The following is a 20,984-nucleotide window of genomic DNA, read 5'->3' as shown; positions in this document are numbered from 1 at the left end:
ATCAACCTCTTTGTGAAGTTTCACAACAACTCAAAACCTCTTTTTGTTTTTGTTTTTTTGTTTTTCTTTTTCAAATATAGCAAAAACAAAATGTCAAAATCCTCCTATAAATATCGGTTACTTAAGTCCCTTCCTTTCACATCAATTTCTTTCAAACAATCAAAAGTACACTCAATCATGAAGAGCTTGTTCATTTTGGCCCTCTCCCTACTTGTTCTTGCTTGTGGTAACTTCTTAAAAATCTACTTTATATATATTGAAACTTAGAAATAATGTGTTATTGGCGTGGGAAACCATGTCAAACATTCATTTTATACGTTATATTCAAGCTAATTTTTTCTCATTTATATCATAAAAGATTTACATAAACATTTGTTTCAACAATTTAACATATTTAGAGGATTGAATCGCTCTCGTTAATCAAGCATTTATAAGATAATAATTTGTATGATGTTTATATAGTATGTAGCATTTCATTATATAACAATATTCAAAGTAATCACTTGAATGTTAAAGAAAGTTAAGGAACATAGTGATAATTGAGCGTCAATTAAGACAAAAAGCAAATGTACCTAACTATTTAAGTATAATAAGAGAACTCATAAGAGAACATGCAAACTATATAGCAAGATAGTTATAGTTTTTAGAATAATACCCTATGTTCAATAACATGTAAATATTATGTCATGGTAGGTTCTTCTGCTTCCATAGAAACCAAGCCGAAGGCTAAAGTGGTTGCATGGCCTAGTTATCCGCCGTGTGTTAGTGGTTTTTGTACAGATCAGATATGTTGTGCTCAAGGTACTCTTTCTCACTTTCTCTCTCATATATTTTCAAATTTTATTTAATTTATAACCTTGATCGGTGCCGACAAAGATTCTCGAAGAGTCATTTCATGATCAATATTTACTGTTGTTGTATCTAACAATATAAATAATGCCACGTGATAAATATATTGGCATGCTATTAAAAAATTCTAGATATGATATAATTTACACCATTAGATGCAACAATATTAAATTTTAATCATATATTCATTTCACTTAAAATTGAGAATATCCTTATGATCATAATTAACAACTTTGTTAAGACAAATGAGTGTTTTTAAGATTATGAAAAAAAAATCCTTCTTGTCGTTTATTTAAATTTGAGTGTAGTTTTAAGTGGGCATTATTTCAAGTACTAAAAAAGTGAGAAAGAATTGGAATAGACAGATATGCTTTAAATCTTACAAAGAAAGAAAAATGTCTTGACATTTGGGGGAAAAAAAAAATGTAATATTAAGTAAAAGATCTCATTATGTTCCTATTTAGTTGTTCAACTTCCAAATTCCATTTTAATTATTTCCACGTTTATTCTTAGAATCCAAATCCTTTTTTTATTTGGCATTTTTTTTTTAAAAAAAAATGGGCTTTTTTCTTCAGAATAATGACCTTTTTTTTTATTTTTTAAATGACAACTTTTCTGAAGAAAATAATTTTTTTTTTTTAAAAAAAAAGAATGGCAAATAGAAAAAAGAAACACATAGTATGTTATTCCTACAAAAATTATTTTTTATTTTGTTTTTAAAGACCGACTTTGAAAACATTCGTCATTACTAATATATGACTTGATGACGTAATAGTAAAAACCAGCACTTAAAAAAAAAAAAAAAAAAAGCACTAAAGACTGACTTTCGATGCCATGTCATCTCAATTGTATGACAGTATAACATTACTCTATTTTTTTTTTTTTAAAAAAAAAAAACAACATTACTCTATTATCATCGTGAAAGGTTTCAAGTTATTATTTTTTTCTTTTTTATTTCATTTTTTTTTTTAAATAAATGATAATGCTCGGGGATTTTCTTCTCCACACCATATAAATGATCATATTGTAGGGACTTGTATCAAAGTGTGATGTTTTTCTTGTAGGTCACAAATTTCGATGGCCTCAATTGGTTGGAAAGAATGGGCAGCTAGCCAAGGCAGTGATACAAAAGGATAACCCTCTGGTAACAGTAGTGGTCCTACGTCCTGGCACAGTAGGATTGGCGGATTTCTGTTGCAATCGTGTATACCTTGTCCTTGATCACAATGGGAAGGTCCGTCTTGTACCTATAGTTGGCTGAGACTACTTTTTGTAATCAAGTTTGAAACAAATAAATAACTACATATTATTATTCTTTTGCTTCTTTTGAGCCATTTGAAGAAAAAAACTTCTATTCCTATCTGCTTATTATATTATCTATGTATGCCGGATATACTTGTCTTTTAGCTGGCCTTAAGGACAATGAAATTTTTTTGACAGTTTAATAGAAACATTGACATAATTAATAATTTGAAAGAAATATTATTAATAATTTAATAGTTTGAGAGGAATGTATACTTTTCCTAGCAAGTGAATCACGTCTTTCAACTTGGTTTATATCATAAATATGTTTATATTTAAATTCTTATACAAGATATTATTAGCAACTTGAAAGGAAAAATGAAAAAATGATTGAGATATTATATATAAATTCCTCACAAATATCAAAGCATGTGGATCATGTGGCAAACAGACTTGAGATTCGCATAAGCAGTCAACAAGATATGTTTTTGTTTTTGTCTTTTTTTTTTTAAGCAAAGCCAAAGCCAACAACTGAATGGATTGGAATTTTTTGGTAATTTTATTGACAAATTATTAATAATTTGAGCGGTGCATGTTAAAATTTACTTATTTGATAACATGTGTGTTTGAGTTTGTGATTTTAAAATGTTATTTTTAAAAATGCAGGTAAATGTTTAACGAAATCGCAGTTTATCTATTTAAATTGTATTTTTTTTTTAAAAAAAAAAAACACATTTTTAATTGCGTTTTGTAAAAATGAAGGTTCCGTTTAATTTGCGAAATAGATCAATTTTATTTGATAAGGGCCTATTCCTATGAATGGTTATTTATATGAGAATAACGATTCCATTATGAAGATGAATACTTATTCCTTTAAAAATAAGATGAATAGCTATTCATTAAGGAATGAGAAATACTAGAGAGCCAAACAAATGAACCCAAAAAAAGTTTTAAACTAACGTGGCAAGGGTTTTTAAATTGAAAAAAAATTCAATTCTCTCTCCCTTGTCTACCACTCACGGTTTGCCACGTCAGTTTGAAAATTTTTTTGGATTCATTTGTTTGGCTCCCTAGCACTTATCTTAAGGAATAGACTAGATTTTTTTTATTTTTTTTTTATAAAAAAAAAAACACTAACATTATTTTTTATTTTATTTTGAACTTAAAAATTTAAAAACATGATAAATAAAGTGGGTTCCCAATCACTCCAATGGGGCCACCAACAGAAGAGTGGCCCCATTGGAGTGGTCGCACCACCCAGTGGCATTTCAGGGTGGCCTCAAATTTGCTTCAGGGGTGGCCGCGGCTAACCCCACCCATTGGTGTGGTCAGTCACCAACTTTATTTTCTAGGTTTTTTATTTTATTTTATTTAAATTTCAGTTGAATAAATAAATAAATAATATGGGGTTTTTAATAATTTTGAGTCAATTCTAGTTAGTGCATGTGTCTTGTTAATGTTACCAAATCAAAAAATATGAATAACTATTTCATTCCACTATCCTCTATTCTCAGTAATAACTATTACATTTTTTAATGGAATACTCATTTTTTGAAGCAAACGAGGCCGTAATCTCAAACAATTCATTTTATGCTATTTGGTTTAATTTGCATTTTTAAATTACAATTTTTAAAAAATGCAATGACAAACAATCAATTTGATGCCATTTAGTTTTAAAACACATTTTTTATTTATGAAATCACAATGACAAACGCATCCGAAGTGGTTGGACGGTCAAAAATTTATTTAGAATAAGGACATTCTTGCAATATGTTGCAATTTAGGCCCCCCCAAAAAAAGGGAAAAGTCCACATAACCCCCTCAAACTACCACTCAATTGACAATGTCCCTCCCAAACTTTCAATTGTGACAATGTCCCTCCCAAACTACCAAAAATTGTCAATGTTCCCCCCAATGACGAAATTACCCTTAGTAAATTTTTTTTTAAAAAAAAAAAACCTAAAACTAACAAACCAAACAAAAAAAAAAATCCAAACGTTGGCCAATTTTTTTTTTTTTTTTTTTTTAAATCAATTTTATAAGAAAAAAATTTTAAAAATTCTATTTTTTTTAATATAAATATTGAAAATTTTCGTTTTTTTTTTTAAAATTTTTTTTTGTTTTTTAATTTTATTTAAATGAAAATTTACGTTTAAAAAAATAAAATTTTCGTTTAATAAAATGAAATTTTTTTTTTTAAACTAAATAAAAAAATAGTTTTTTTTTTAAAAAAAATAAAAATTTCCTTTAAAAAAAAAATTAAAAATTTTTGTTTAAAAAAAAATTGTTTTTTTTTTATAAATATTATCTTTAAATTAAAATTTTTTCATTTTTTAAAAAAATCAATTTTTTTTTTTTTGAATTTATAAGGGTATTTTTGTCTTATTGAGAAATCTATAGGGGTATTTTTGTCTTATTGTTAGTCTTGGAAGGACATTGACAATATTTTGGTAGTTTGGATGAGACATTGTCACAATTGAAAGTTTGGGGGGAACATTGTCAATTGGGTAATAGTTTAAGGGGGTATGTGAACTTTACCAAAAAAAAAAAATAATAATAAATAAATTGGATATTCTCGGTTGAATCCGTGGGCCTTTCATTTGACTGGAGCAATGCTTAAGGACTACGCAAGATCACGGAGTAGTTATCGTGTACGCAAATCTGCCGACTACTATCCTACAATTTCAACGTTGACCTCACTGTCACCGGCCTCTCATTATACGCCACGTCTTGCTCAAAGTAGCTCTCTCACCTGGAGGCTGGAGTCACAACTGATCGGGCGCCAGCTGGCAACTGCAGAGGATAAAGAAGAGAAGGCTCGTAGACGATTGGGGTCAACGCGGCTCAAAAACTGACAAAGGCCCGCAATCCAACGCGCTAAATTATCCGCGTGCTGGCCAATCTCTCTCGTCTTATCCTATTTAAACCCACTCATTGATTGATGATCGGCAAGCAGAAGAAGAGGAGATGGCGAAGGTTGGAGGAGTCAGCGAAGTTGGGGGAAGCCAGAACAGCGTGGAGATCGACGGCCTCGCTCGCTACGCCGTCGACGAGCATAACAAGAAACAGGTTCTCTAATTTCTAATGTTCTTTTTCCTTTAATCAAATCTCTGTGTTTAATTGAAATTATTATTGGTGTTTTTTTTTTTTATAAAAAAAATTATGACAAAGTTATGATTAAAAGCTTAATTATTGTTTTTGAAATTTTGTAATTAATTTATTATTAGTTTTTATCCATTACACTAATCATTTAGGTTGACAATCTCTCGACGCGAAATTATCAGATGTTTTTTGGCCTGTTAAATTAAATGGGGGATTGAAAGGTTGACTTATATAGTCATTGTTGGGGTAATTCCAAGTGTCGTACAATGGGCGAGTGGTCGGTTTATAAGTACGAGAAAAAGTGTCATATTTTGAACTAGCTTTTGGGGTTGAGTGAGCCTCAAAACCTGTGTGAGAGAAAACCTCATCTCTTGAACTAGCTTTTGGGGTTGAGAGAAGCCCAACACCACCCAACAGTCATATACTCATATGTTTTTACAAGACCAAAATCTGACACATAACATGAATTATACTGCTCCATATTAGTTGGCCATGAAAAAATAATTTTTGTGGAGGATGTGGGATTTTTTTTTTTTTTTTTTAAAGGAAACATGGATTAAAACACACAAAAAAAAAAAAATTATAGTGCGAGGAATACAAGTGAACAGTAGAAAATGTGTCATAAAATGTGCAGTCGTCTCAAAAGGAGGATGTGGGCATTATATATGCATGAGGTTTTGGATAATAAGCTTTATTTAGCATAACATTTGTTATATATTATAAGCATGTTGAAATTTTGGGTGTTATTTGTGTTAAATTATATTGTTGTGGTTGGTGGTGTAGAATACGGTTCTGGAGTTTCAGAAGGTGGTGAATGCGAAACAGCAGGTGGTTGCGGGAACTGTGTACTACATAACGCTGGAGGTGAGTGATGGGGGGAAGAAGAAAGTGTATGAGGCCAAGATTTGGGAGAAGCCATGGTTGAACTTCAAGGAGTTGCAGGAATTCAAGCTCATTTCTGATACTCCTTCAGACTCTAGCGCTTAGCTAGGTATTGATCCCGGAACACAGTTGCTCTGTTTTGATTCAAGAGGATATGATTTTCTTGAGGTTTTATTTATTTATTTAGTTTCTTTGCTGTGTTGATGTGTTACCCTTTTGTTGTAGATTTCATCAGATTTCTTTCTTTAGTATTCCTTTTCAGCTACTATTGAAACTGACATTACATCTGCTAATTTGGACTGGAACCAGAAAAGAAAGGAAAAAGAAAAAGAAATAAACTCTTAAGAGAATATTGGAATGACAAATGCTACAAAACCAATGGTGATCTATCTAAATAGAGTGGTGATTTTCATTGACACATCAAGGAGTGTCTACTTAGGAGTATAAACTTGGAAGTGTATGTATCATTTCTTTTTAGCCGTAGAATTATCTATGCTTTCCATGTAAGACATAATGTAGTGAGAATGTTCTTCAAATGCCAACTGATATACAAGCGAGGATTCGAACTCAAGATCTCTGACTTATCTCAAAAGTTTAAGCCGATAGAAATAGGTGAATTGAATCATTTAATTAAGGTAACCTAGATCTACATTGTCTTGAGTTTAATGAGCAGGGTGAGGACTAAGAAATTAAAATTCTTCTTTTATTTTTTTATTTTTTATTTTGGAGTATTTGGGCCAACAAGTTTATAACACTGATGATGTTTCATTGTATATTCAGGTGACTGAAGATCAGATGTATGTTGCTTTCCTTGCTTCAAGTTGAAATAGAAGTATATCAGAACATTGAAGGCATGTTCCTATTTAAATAAAATGTAAATAAATCCTATCCGAATCAGATTCTTAGCCTTCAGGATCTGGTTGATTCGCCTTTCCATGTGACAATATCTCTGTTGAATATAACAACTTAATGATGTACTGATGAAAAAACAAAACAACTTGTTGATGCATAAATACAGGAAGTAACTCAATCTGGCTTTTCTCTCCCATTGCCTTTTAGTTCAATCTTTCTTTTCCATTCTTTTCCTTTATAATCTCTCAACATGCTGCTGAACAAATTCATTGCAAGAGAGTACACACGTGCTTACATGACTCTTAGATGGCCAAAGATAATTGGATTTTTGTGTTTGGCGGTGAGGCAGCTTCAACGCCAATTGAAGATCCAGAAGTCTTGCATATGCATTGAGGCCCGTTTGGTTTGCGGAATAGATCCTAGAATGGAATGACTATTCCTATGAAATAGTTATTCTTTTGTTTAGTAAGAGTCTATTTCTAGGAATAGTTATTCCTGTTGAAATTACTAATTTTTTATATACATGAATAACTATTTCTCTAAAAATGAGAAGAATAGTTAATCCTGGGAAATGGCAAGGTTTTTAAAAAAACAAAAACAAAACAAAAAATAAAAACCAAAAAATCATTTGGGTGGCCAAGATCACCCCAATGGCCCTTAGGGGTCACCGCGACCACCCTCAGAGGGCTTCGAGTGTGGTTGTAGTCACCCCTGATGTTGCCACCTCTAGAGGGCCACGACGAGGTCCTCTTGGGTGGCGCAGCCACTCCTAGCAATGGGTGGCCGGCCACCACTCACTTAACCATTTTTTTAAAAAAAAAATTGAGTTTTGAAAAAATTAGAAATTAAATAGAGTTTTTTAGTAATTTTAGTTCAATTCCAATTATGAAATTAGAAAATTTGAATAATTATTCTATTTCAACCTCTTCCATTTCTAGTAATACTTTTTTTTTTTTTCTTAATGGAATACCCATTGCTTAGCTTTAATTAAGAGAAATGCTACAACGTCTACCGTTGTTCTTCTGGCTGAGTTAGCATTTGTTTAAAAAAGAAATTTTTCTTCTTTTTTTTTTTTTTTTTTAAAAAAAAGGGTCATTTTGGCTGGGTGACTTGTTTTATCTATCTCACATTCATTCTCTCTCTCATCTCTCTTCCTCAAAAAAATACATCTCTCTCTTCTCACGAAGATTTATCTCTTCTTCCTCCATAACGCAAAATCTTGCTAAATTTATATCTTTCTATCTCAGTAACTGAAGATCTCTCTTGTGTTTGACAGTGAGGAGGTTTCTCTCCAGATATTCAAAACAATACAAGTAATTGAGTTATAATAATATGTTAAAAAAATAGAGCAAATGTTGACACCATGCTTTGACAATATGAATCAAGCACAAACGAGTATCAAAAAATAGTATCTATTTTTTTCAAATAAGTTAATTAAAAATGGTAACCAATTTCTAAAAGCATAAAACTCAATTACTTCTCTTCTTCACCTAATCTACTATTCCTCATCAAAGTTCCTCGCCATAAGTGATTGATCGATACGCTCTGATACCAAATGATATAGACTATTTTGAATTGGTAATAGATTGATTTGGATTATCATGTAGGCTATTACATAAATAGGGAATTCCCCATCAATACTCAAGAGCTACAAATGGAAAAGAATTATTTGGCATTGGGCGAAGGGCTTATTAAAACCCCTCTACTATTCTTTCAAATTTCCCCGTTTAGAATCATCCTTAACAATTTTTCCCTGCGTTAAAATGCTTGGACATGAATTCAAGATTTTCTTGGTGGTGAAAGTTTGGTAATCCTGGTGTAAAAAATTACCACGGACAAAAACAGGCATTATTCTTCTGTAACTTCTCTCTATTTCATTATTTACTTGGATCATAATATTACCTTATTTTCTCCAAGCTACATCGAAACTCACCATCCAACCATCAAATTCTCTGCTCACAAGAGAAACATCAAGTTTTCTTGGCCGAAACGTGGTGACAGATGCACAAGCTTTAGGGTTTCCATATGCTAGAGGAAGAAAATAAGTTTGAAACTGTCAGTAGCAGAAAATAAGCATATGATTATGATACAAATGTCTAAAGAAAACCAAAAGAACTATGCTTTCAGCCTTGCCTTGGATGGAGTTTGCAGTTTTGTTCATCTTGATATCCCTATTTGCTAACCATCTATCACAAGAAGATCAACCTAATATCTACTTGAATATCTTAAACCAAGAACTTCAAACCTATGCGACATAAGAAAACAGTAAAAAAAAAAAAAAAGGTTTGAAACTGTCAGTAAGCAGTAAAGAAGAATATAATAAGTTTTGTTCCTAGGATTTCCATATGCTAGAGGAGGAAAACGAGTTTGAAACAATCAGTAAGCAGAAAAGAAGCATATGATACAAATGTCTAAAGAAAACCAAAAGAACTATGCTCTCAGCCTTGCCTAGGATGGTGTTTGCAGTTTTGTTCATCTTTCTATCTTTCTAGCCCTACTTCCTAACTATCTATCACAACAAGCTCCACCAAACATCTACTTGTATACCTTAAAAGAAGAACTACAAACCTATCTCAGTAAGTAACCACAAACACCAGCAACACATGCAATTCAACCTTCTTCATCATAATCTTCCTCATCCTCATCTATCCTTCTACTTAAGTTGGCAAGTTGAATGGGATCAATTGCCATCTTTTCCATGTCAGATACAGACCAGCCAGGGTATTCCTCATGCTTCGTTTCTGGAATGGGCTCTGCAGATGAACTAGCAGGGGCAGCAGCAGCCCTTTCTGGAATGGGCTCTGCAGATGAACTAGCAGAGGCAGCAGCAAGGGCTGTTGAGTTCCCATCCTCGTTCAAGTCCAGGTTCAAGTCAAAGTTTCGAATTGGCCCCTCTCCACTTTTGTCACCTAGAATGTTTTCCTCCAATTCCTTGGCTTCTGCCCCGTTATCGAGCCTCTCAAGGCTTTGATTGTTCTTGGAAATGTCTGGATCATCTTCAAGCTTCTCAAATTGCACAGCCATCTCCCTCTCTACCATTCGGCTACCTCGTCCACGACCTCTACCTCTGCCCCTACCCCTTCCTCTACCACTGCTGCTAGTGTGACCTGCCTCATGCTGCAACGTAGGAAAAAATCATCAAACAAATCCTTCTCTGTTAAAACAGAATATGATTAAATTTTGGCTTAAAAGAAGTGTTCCAAGTTACACAAATGCTCCTGTTATATTGTAACACAATCTTACCAAAACCAATATCAGTCGAACTCCTGATCCCTATGGGTTTTTCACAAATTCAAAGTTTCCAACACATTCGTATCCCAACTGATTGATGTTTAGAGAACTGAGGAAGATATGCATATAATTATATGTCCGATTAAACATCCAAATTGAAACATGTTCAAACACCTTAATAGATAAATCAAGAATAATTCTTGCTAACAGAGTTAGAATAAGATACTTAAGACCTCCCTAAGCGCAAAGAACAAGTTTGATGGTGTCAACAAAAGATATAATGATAACCGGAGTACCAAAGTGCAGTGCAGTATATCTTACCATCCTACTCCTCTTTGACTCATCATCGCTATCATTTTCCTCATCATCAGTAACTTTCCTGATAAATGAAAATATTAACATATTTTAGTCATAAAATGCCTCAAATTTCTTTTATATCAATACGACAATTTTTTTTTTTTTTTTTGCATTTTTCTAAACCTTTTTTTGGCAACTGAACGATCTTCACCAGCAGCATCAGAACCACCTAAATCAGGAACCTTGCTGATGATATCCCTCAGAAAATCAAAAACATTAAATGTCTGGACACACTGTTTTCTGCAGATATAATGATCAAATTAGAGAACCTCAGATTGACAACTTTAAACAAAGCACAATCAGAATCACGTTTTCTCATAGCAAAGAAATTATCCTATCCTATAATGCATGGACATCTCCTTTTGCTCGTGGATAAGTAAAACAAGTACTTCAATCTGAACCACTCTCTTAATTAATGACCATCAAGGCATCGAGGTGCAACAGTATTTGAAAAAAAAGAGTCAAGAAAGGGTTTGACACTTGCTGAACTGTGAAAAAGTTAATCATCGTCAAAGGCCCAAATAAGATATTTACAACCTAAAAGTTAATAAATGAAAATTTCACTTACAAATGCAAAGAATTCATGGTCTTTGCTCCTCTTTTCAGTGTAATCTCATATGTCCGATCACATAGATCTTGCAGAAATAGTTCCAGAGCTTTAGCTGCAGATTACATTGACCACATGCAATAAGTATCTTAATAATAAAGCAACCGTAAAATTATTTGTCAGAAAATAAAATTTTAGCAAAAAAAAAGAAAAGGTGAAACAAAATCTGTGAACTGCTACCGAAATAATCATTAAAGAAAGGATTAGAAATAAATGAGATATATATAAAAAGAAACAAAAGTGCTACAGACGTTAAAAAAATACTCACAAACTAGAAGAGGCACAGCCATGGCAATCTTCCCAACATCCTCATCAGCTTGCATAATCTTCTTAATCCGAGCCTGTGAAACAATTATATCAATCAGATAACCTAAACAGGTGTAAAAATCCACTGCAATGAAAGAATGCCAACGGTATAGATGAACTGAATATTCAATTAATGAAGCCACACCATGAAGATGTCATAACCACACATCTAGAAAGATAAAGAAGGATAAAATTTAAGCATAAATGAAAAAGTAAAGGCAATAATGAGGATGACAACTGTAGCGAGTCCAAAAGCACTTGTCACCTGCCAAGCACAATGCCAGATCCATGTCAAGTATTACAACGTAGACATGCTACTTTTACACCACCTAAAAGTTTTGGAGATTCAGATTGATGTAAATTTTGTATAATTTCTCTCATGCTGTTCACTGATGATATAATTTTAATTAATGCGATCAAGTAAGGGTCTTTCCAAGTTAGAGTTACAGATAAACACTGTGGAAGCAAAAGCTTTTGATTAAGTAGATCTTAAAAGATGTATATGACCAATTTTGGAAAGAGGAACAGGAACGATGGTCTCTTGAAACTTGAGCACCAACGATACCTCAAACTGACCACTTTCTTTATCTTAGATCAATTATTCACAAGGAATTTATACATAGTGGAGAAGTATAGCAGAAAACCTATCTAAGTTGAAAGAAAAATTTAAGAACTGCTACAACACCAGTTATTCTCCATAAAACCTAGTGTTTTTTTTAAGCCAATAAAACCTAGTGTTTAAACAATAATAAAACAGCAAATTTCTTTAGGGGGAAAAAAAGAAAGTAGCTGAAATGAGGATGTCACAATGAATAAGTGGCAACACAATGAAAGAAAGATAATGAAGCAATTCATTTAAGAGTGGATCATAAGGGGACAAGATGAGTGAAAGACCTAAAATGCAGCAATGTAAAGGAGCAACTGTCAAGTAGAAGCTAAGAAGTGAATAAGAGGAAGGTATGAATATGGAAAAAAAATTATCATAGCAAAATAAGAGGAAGGACCTAAGAAAGGATATACTTCTAGATAAAGCAAAATGTAAAACCAGTCATGAAAGCTAACAGCATACTGATAGGATTATGGTTTTAGTTGAATTGACTTGAAGAACAATTATATGTAGAAGAGTTAACATGGATGACAAAGCATAAGATCAGCAGCCTTTTGTTTGATCGATCTAGATGGCTTTTCCCATGCAAGAAGCATCTGAAAATGACTTGTCATGGACCGTCTTGGGGGATTTTCTTTTTTTCTTATCAACATATAATTGGAACTTAGCTGTGTAATTGCAATTCGACCAGTGTGAAGCTTTAGCTTCATTGCCGGCCACAGCTCCCAGCCAACGACCATCAACAGAACTCAAGACGCATAGGAATGAGAAATAAAGGGAGCTGAAATATAGGAATTAGAAATAAAGGGAGCTGAAATATTAAAACAAAAAAAAAAAGCAAATAAATATAGAAAAAGAAAGATCATGGACAAACAATCATATTGCCGAGGTCCTTTAGAGGCAACAAACCTCCATTTTTGTAAAAAAGTACTGTCATCAACTTAACAACTAGTTCTTAATGCCCTCTATAACAGGTACAACATTGGTCAATGGTTCCAAACCATGATCTAGAGAATACAAAAAACAGAGAACCAGAGCATTCTCAGTGATACCTAGAGAATACAAAAAGCAGAGAACCAGAGCATTCTCAGTGATACCCACTATGGCTAACTGAAACAGATTACAGAGGGGAAGTTACCAAATTCAACGTTCAGGTTATGTAAGTTTGCTCTGAGGCAAATATTTTATGCATAAATTGCTGGTTAAATTATCAACCCATAGCAATGCAACATACCATCTTAACTCGGGATTTTTTAGAAAAATTACCTTAAGAGAACAATGTACAATATTAAATGTCTTTGACTGCTCATAGCTATTTATCAATAAATAGTTGTCTGTGTATCAACAGAGAATTCCAACATCAGGAAATTAGCTATGTGAAACCATCTTATTACCATAGCATCAAATATAGGAAAGGGAGTCCAAGTAGGAAAGCAAATGGTTGTGTACGAGAACATAAGTCCTTTAACTATGTTTTTGAAGTTCTCTTCTGGATAAAAAGATTAAATATGAACAAGTAAAATAACTAATGCAGAAAAAAAAAGTTCAAACTAAAACATATAAAGAGCTGATACTTCATAATTTTACTTGTACAGCAGAAAATCTAGAATTCATCCATAAGATAATGGTGATGAGTAAAGGGTGCTGCTGGCTAGAGTTATTTTATAATTTTAATTAGGAGGAGAGAGTTAAAATCTTTTTTTTTTAATAAATAATCGAGATATTATTAAAAGCATAGGGCGCCCCATGTATACAGGAAGTATACAAGCGAAGCCACCTAAAAAAATAGAAAATCATGAAAACTAATCACCAAATGAGAAACATAAGCAGCTGTTCAAAGATGCAAAGTATTGAAAAATAAAGACTTAATCTTCTCCAAAATTCTCTCGTGATCCTCAAAACACCTATAGTTCCTTTCCCTCCATGAGGAGAAAGCTAAAATCATAAGGCTTAAAGAAATGTGATGATGAAAAAAGTTCTGCATTGGCAAAGCTGATTCATTAGCAGCTACCCTAGAAATCACTGAGCTTTACTGTACCATAAGACAGTAAAGTGTACGAAACTACCATACATTGCATCTTTGAAATTAATAAACTAGCAGGAACTTGATGAGAAATCAAAAGTACAGAGCACTTCTAACAAGGGGATTATGGGAGATCCAACATCAAGTTGCATCAAAGTTTACAATGAGGTAACAGATGCAATCATACATCAATGGCATGACATGTTCACAAGGATGGTTATGTCTAACACTAGGCCCTTACTTAGAAATCAAAATAACCTAAGATCTTCCTTCTTTGTCCAAGAAGTCCACAAAGAAAAAACAAATCAAGCATTCAAGGAAGCCCAATGTAACACAGATAAACACATACACATGAAGACCTATTGACTGACTCTTCGTAGGGGTCACAAATATTTATAGATATGTATGTATGCCCACTTAGGCACAAAACACAACAAAGCAATTTCATATTAGATGTAAGATCATTTCAAAAGTTTTCCAATAGGGCAAGCTTGGCATTATCCCTTCATGACACTCCTTGTAGGGGTGAGAAAACTCTCTCTCACCCACCCAACCTACCTTACTCTAACCTATACTACCTCAGTGACTAGTTACCGACACGTGGCAGGTTAGTGTCAGTAGGGGATTTTGCACGCCAATGGGAGTTAGTATTGGGGTCAGAAATGATCTGATTGAACCTCCCCTCTCCACACATAAATCAACTCCTGACCCCACCCCTTCCTCCCAACCAAAAAAACAAAAAAAAAAACCTCTAATTCTAAGAACTTAGGAAGAGCCTTTTTTTCTTTTATAAGTAATCGAAATATCATTAAATGCATAAGGTGCCCTCAGATACACAGAAAGTACACATGAGAAAACAACTAATTAAAAGGAGAAAAAAGAACAAGAAAATCATCATAACTTTTTTTTATAAGTGGTCATATTATAAATAAAGCGCAGATGGGTGCAACCTTAGTACACATGGAATATACAAGAAAACCCCTAAGGTGAAGAAAAAGAACATAAAGTCAAAAAATCGGCATAATTTGAACCAAATAAGCTATGATATGCTAATATCCTAAAATGTAACATTTCACCAGAGTCTTTCGCAACTCTGTCACCAATGTCTAAGCGTCTTCAAAGTACTGAGCATTCCTTTCACGTCAAAGACACTACATTAAACACATCAGAACCAACCTCCATACTTCCTTTGCTATACCACATCCAACCGGACCGCCCCAACTATTCAACAAATCAATGACCCGTCTAGGCATAACCCATTCTCCACCAAACAATGTAAGAATATAACTCCATAGTTCTCTTGCGACTTCACAATGAAGCAATAAGTGGTCAATGGACTCCTCACTCTTCTAACACATGCAACACCACTCAACCACCACAACATTCCTCTTTCTCAAATTATCAAGCATCAAAATTTTCCCTAAACTTAGGAAAAACGACTTAATCTCATCCAAAGTCCTTTCACGGTCCTCAAAACTTATGTCATTTATTTCCCTCCATATACACCATAAAAGACACGAAGACATCATCTTTCACACAGCAGCGCTTTGAGAAGAAAGGCTGCCGGCAATCCACCAACACGCATATAAGTCGACTACATGTCTAGGCATAACCTAAGACAACCCAAATCGATTGAATACAACATCCCATAAGGCACTGGACAACCTCACAATTGAAAAGAAGATGGTCCACAAACTCCTCATTCCTTTTACACATACACCTCCTGTTAACCACGATGAAATGTCATTTCCTCATATTGTTTATGGTAAGGATCTTTTAACCAAGCCTAAGAGGTTGCCCTCAACGGAATCTTAGACCACCAAACACTCTTCTATGGGAAACGAAAGCCATCATTATGAACCCAGACATCGCAAGACCTATCAACAAACTAACCTCTTTTGGACAGGACCCGCCAAAGCTTGTTTTCATCTTCTCATTCCACTCTAACTGAATACAACACCCTAAAAAAAGGAGGAAAAGACATCCACCTCCTAGTCATGAACCGCTCTAGCAAAGCTTATATTCCACTGAGTGAAGCTGCCCGAGAGCTCCAAGTGGGTAACAATAGAAGCATCCTTCACACAAGCAATGCCAAATTCATCTGGAAAAAATTCCTTAAGGGCGAAATCTCCACACCACAGATCATGCCATAAACTAACCTTGAAGCCATCTCCCACCTCAATTCAAGAAGAGCCTTTTAATTCTGTGGAGACTACTTTGCCCTTGCCCATTGCCCCTATAAGCCAGCCTGCTCTCATTTGGTCTCTAGTAATTAGCTCCTCTCCTCACAAGTCACTGCTATCACTTTCAACGTATAAATAGCCTCAATTGCTTTAAACAAAAACAAATTTTTTAACTCTATTGCCCTCTCAAAGACCTAGTACTCAAGAGTGATGGAGTTGTGCTTGTGCGGCAAGCTCTTCGATTAAATCCTCCCCCAAGGGATTACTCGGACGCGAACCTACCTCGCTTTGCGGGCAGATTGTGAATTGGTTTGTCATGTTATGAGGGTGATGCATAGGGACTTGAAGCCCAAGAATTTCTTGTTGGTGACCAAAGATGAAAAGTATCGAATAAAATCCACATATTTTGTATTGAGGAAGGTTAGTCACAATATGAGTATTCTTCAATCGTGTTTTTTTTACCTTGCTTTTTGCCATTCTATGGGTTTGAACAAGAGATTCTATCTAGCTCCGGTTCATTCACAAGAATTATTGTAGTGTTGCAAGGAATTGAGTTTGATTGGATCGTGTTCGATGAAATGTCAAAGCGGGTTTGTGTTTCTTGGAGTGCAACCAACCAACTGAATCAAAACCAAACGACTGTTACCAGTTTGACTCGTTTTAGTAACTAAGGTTGGTCACCTTGAGATTGACGGTTGGATTCCATCTATTGACATTGTTTGTTGGCCGTCAGAATCTAATAAAAATACCAACCCAAGGGGTCGACGTTCACCCCTAACTATTTAGCAATCAACAATTTTGCACTTAAAGAGACCCACCTTAGTAACTAGACTGCACCTAGGACACATCAAAAGGGAGAGGAGGGACGCAAAGATGGGATTGTGAAGGTTCCACAACCTTTTGCAAGAGGTGAAATTTATTTTAAAACACACTTAATATGATTAAACACCTTCCACTGGTCCCCTTAGAGTCAACAATTTGGTGACTCGTGTGGACAACCAATCTGGTCATCCGCAATAGAGTGATTTACTTCCATCCCTCTAAGTGGCAGTTTATTGAAAATAAATAACTTTCCGTACAATAGATGCACTTAAATCTCCCACTCAAATCTCTGACGCCTTCGTCAGGGTCCACATCACAATGCAATGCCCCAACGGCCAACACCACATAGTATTATGATATCATTTGTCATGACCTATGGAAGCACTAGCCATATCTGCACTATTACTTCAAAATGACTAGTCAAAGTTATAGTTAGTAGGGGTGGCAATTTGTGTTCGAATGTCAGATTCAAGTCGTGTCAAGGTATGAGTATAAGACTATATAGGTCAATTCTAACCCGACCCATTTAATTAAACAAATCAAACCCATCAACTCTAACTCACTAATTTCATGTCGGGTTCATGGGTCGTATAAAAAATTGCCAACCCTAAATGTTGCGTGTTGGGTTCGGGTCATATTGAGGCATGAGTATAAGACGATATAAATTAACCATAACTCAACCCATTTAATTAAACAAGTTAAACCCCTCAACCCTAACCTGCTAATTTTGCGTTGAATTCATATAGAGTTTGCATTTTGTTTGCGGATTGCATAAAATTTGTCAATCCAAATAAGTAGATCTCCATGAAACCACTTATAAAGCTCAATCTCAACTAGTAAAGAACCGATGTAGGACTTAATACCCATGAAACACTTTTACAATCTCTCCCGCTAAATTCTTGACATCTTCTTCATGGTCCACATCACATTATAACGCCCCCAAATATCACATAGTGTTACTAGATTGGTCTGCTACCATTTGTGATGACCCAAAAACGTGTTAACCACATGCATACTATTATCCTACAAAATACTGGTTAAAATAATAATTTAAGGTATCTGAAATCACTTATAAATCTCAGTGTTAGAAACCAATGTGGAACTTACTACCCATGCGACACCTTTACAGTCTTAACTCTTCCAATGAGAGAGTAACTTTTCGACGTGTCGCACTACTATGCTTCCACCATCTTGGGGAACAAGAGCACAGAAACCTCTTAGTAACCTAAATACGACAAAAATTCACCACAACCTGATGCTAACCGGCTATACAACTAACTTTAGGAAGGAAAAAGAAAAACTCCAAGCAAAAAAATCTTGCTCCGTATATTAAACAAAAAATCAGAATCAGATTACCCATTCAATTACATGTAAGAACAGTTTAACTCCCATAACCTGAGTAAACCTTCATATGTATTTATGTGTATACATATTCCACTCAAAAAAGAAAAGAAAGGAAAAACATGGCCATGAAAGCAAAATTAAAATCCTAATAAAAAAACAGAGAGAGAGAGAGAGAGAGAGAGAGAGAGAGAGAGAGGCAGAGAGACTTACAGCTGGGAAACGAGTATCGAGCTTCTTCCTCATGGCGTCAAACTTTGCTGACAAGTCCAATAAACACTCCAAAAGAAAGCAAAAACCAAAACAGAGAGAGAGAGAGAGAGAGAGAGAGAGAGAGAGCAAGCAAAACCCTAACAAAGAGAAAGGAACCACCAAATCTCCCTCCTCCAGTCGAGTACTCGCAGAAATACTAAAAAAAGAAAGCAGCGAAAGATCGAAACAGTCCAACAGTGGAGCGCACGAAGACGAAGAAGAAGAAGAAGAAAAAGAAAAAGAATATATTTGTAGAGATTCGCTTTGGCCTGTCGTCTCTCGAACCCCTGTTTCCGGACCCAAAAAGCGTGCCACGATAGATATACTGTCTCTCTCTCTATCTCTACTTTTCCAGTTACCAGTTACCACGTCAGCAATAACTATATTTTTTAATTTCTATTAATTCCATTTACTAGGTTAGCCTTGTGCCAACCGTTATCATAAAGAGAGTGAGTAATATGGATGTGAAAATCAATTATTTTTTTTGTGAGCAATAATTTAACGGCTGTAACATCATTAAATTGGACCTTTATCATATAACAACCTCTAAAACAACATTAAAAAAAAAAAGGTTTTTGCACACTTTGTCCTATACACAATTTATTTTAAGAATAAGAATAAATAAATAAATAATTGACAAAGGAATAGATGCAAAAATAGCCTCCCGTGTGAGCTTAAACTCTTTGCAGCTCATGGATTAGCAAAGGACGTTATTAAACATATCATAGACATAACGTGGAGGAACGAAATTCCCCCGTGTATCTATGGTATTATAAAGAGATTTTGATTGTATCGTTTTATTGACGAAGTATGGAATAAGATATCCACTTTTCTCAACCAAAAAAAAAAAAAATCCTTTTTAATAGGGAAGGCCTAAAAAGTAAAATATTTAATTAAAATAGAAAATGAATTATAAAGTTAGAGTTGAAATCATGACCTTCGACTCATATGCTATGTTTGATTATTATTTATCCCAAAAGTTGAATCATGACTTATAGCTCGCTCATATAGTATGTTAAATTATTATTTATCCTAAAAGTTTAGAGAAATGCTATGAATACTAAATATTTTACTAACATAAGCTTACTAAAATGATGTATAGCTTTCATTCATTAGAGAAAAATAAAACAATTAATTAAGAGAAATGTAACGAGTACCAATGAATGAACTATACATCCATTAAGTAAGCTTGTGTTAGTAAAAGATTTAGTACTCGATTTAGTACTCCTACCATTTCTCAAAATTTAAGCAGATATGAATAAGTAAATTTAATCATTTTATTAATACTATAACAAGATTATTGATCCCCTCTAATGTATTTTTTTTATTTACTATAATCTTTCCCCTTCCCTTTTCTTGAATTGCTTAAAATATATATATATATATATATATATATATATATATATATATATATGGGGAAAACTTTACAAAATCCTTATGAATTTCAACACATTTTGAAACTACACCCTAAAGTTAAAAAACTCCCAATTTATGGTATCGAATATTCAATTTTTTGCAATGCATCATATTCGTTAGGATTTTCGTTAAATCTATAATTTTTTTTCCAAAATACCTCTTTTCTATTATAAAAAAAATAAATAAAAAATTACAAAGATTCAAGCATTGGTTGGGATTTAATGAAATTTTTAAAAATACCTATGCTTGAATCTTTGCAATTTTTTTAAATTTTTATTAAAAATTAGGGGTATTTTGGAAATTTTGATATATTTAACTGAAAATTCTTACAGGTGAGGACATTGCAAAAAATTAAAAGTTCAATATCTTGCAAAAAAAAAAAAAAAGCCCCAATCAAGAGAATGAAATACAATCAAATTTGCAAGATAAAAATTAGCAGTCTCATCACACAAGTATAAACTACAATTTCTACAAAAATAAATCCAGTCAAATTATTGCAGCAAACTTAATGGACAACAATAATAATATAATAATGATAATATTAACGATATTAACAACATTGGAGGCGTGGTATTTAAAAATTTGGAAGCAAGACTAATTTGGTGGCTCCTTCAACTTGAATTGAACTACTACAATGCATGGAGAAACTGTAGGGATATTCTAGCGAAGGGGATATTAATTTTATGTTATGGACTTAATAATTGTTAAGTTCAAAATGGATTATATGGCTACAAAAATTAGTGGCTATAGAAATTTAGGAAGGTCGGGGGAGGCCTTTCAAGGTTCGTGTTCCTTTCAGAGCCCTTTGCTTTGCTGCTATTAGCGGTCATTTGTGGTCACTCTTCTTTGTTCATCGGGCCGGGTCATTTATTTGACTAATTTTTTATTGGTTCTTTGGTTTTTGCTTTCTGC

General features: G+C 33.8%; 2 protein-coding genes and 1 long non-coding RNA gene across 4 annotated transcripts; 1 reads left to right on the top strand and 2 right to left on the bottom strand.

Annotated features, from left to right (window-relative positions):
- The first annotated feature begins 5,027 nt into the window (after nucleotides 1-5,027).
- On the top strand, nucleotides 5,028-7,123 carry LOC132164061 (cysteine proteinase inhibitor-like). The gene is made up of 3 exons (XM_059574468.1): nucleotides 5,028-5,160; nucleotides 5,977-6,184; nucleotides 6,856-7,123. Exons 1-2 carry the CDS (start codon nucleotides 5,059-5,061, stop codon nucleotides 6,178-6,180), a joined length of 306 nt encoding a protein of 101 aa, XP_059430451.1. The 5' UTR covers nucleotides 5,028-5,058; the 3' UTR covers nucleotides 6,181-6,184; nucleotides 6,856-7,123.
- A 1,370-nt stretch (nucleotides 7,124-8,493) lies between these two features.
- Nucleotides 8,494-9,048, bottom strand: LOC132164815 (uncharacterized). The gene is made up of 2 exons (XR_009438420.1): nucleotides 8,830-9,048; nucleotides 8,494-8,740 (listed from the first exon to the last, which is right to left on the bottom strand). It is a non-coding gene; the product is annotated as an uncharacterized LOC132164815 (long non-coding RNA).
- A 177-nt stretch (nucleotides 9,049-9,225) lies between these two features.
- On the bottom strand, nucleotides 9,226-18,927 carry LOC132164814 (uncharacterized). Of its 2 annotated transcripts, XM_059575380.1 has the most exons (7): nucleotides 18,618-18,927; nucleotides 12,705-12,816; nucleotides 11,391-11,463; nucleotides 11,084-11,177; nucleotides 10,639-10,755; nucleotides 10,480-10,537; nucleotides 9,226-10,044 (listed from the first exon to the last, which is right to left on the bottom strand). In XM_059575380.1, exons 3-7 carry the CDS (start codon nucleotides 11,443-11,445, stop codon nucleotides 9,538-9,540), a joined length of 831 nt encoding a protein of 276 aa, XP_059431363.1. In that variant the 5' UTR covers nucleotides 11,446-11,463; nucleotides 12,705-12,816; nucleotides 18,618-18,927; the 3' UTR covers nucleotides 9,226-9,537. The 2 variants fall into 2 exon arrangements, with proteins under 2 accessions (XP_059431363.1, XP_059431362.1); XM_059575379.1 differs by lacking the exon at nucleotides 12,705-12,816.
- Nucleotides 18,928-20,984: the final 2,057 nt, after the last annotated feature.

Source organism: Corylus avellana, chromosome ca10, assembly GCF_901000735.1.
Source record: "Corylus avellana chromosome ca10, CavTom2PMs-1.0".
Classification (NCBI taxonomy): Eukaryota; Viridiplantae; Streptophyta; class Magnoliopsida; order Fagales; family Betulaceae; genus Corylus; species Corylus avellana.
The sequence above is the reverse complement of the archived record's forward strand: the minus strand, read 5'-3'. Positions and strand labels throughout refer to the sequence as shown.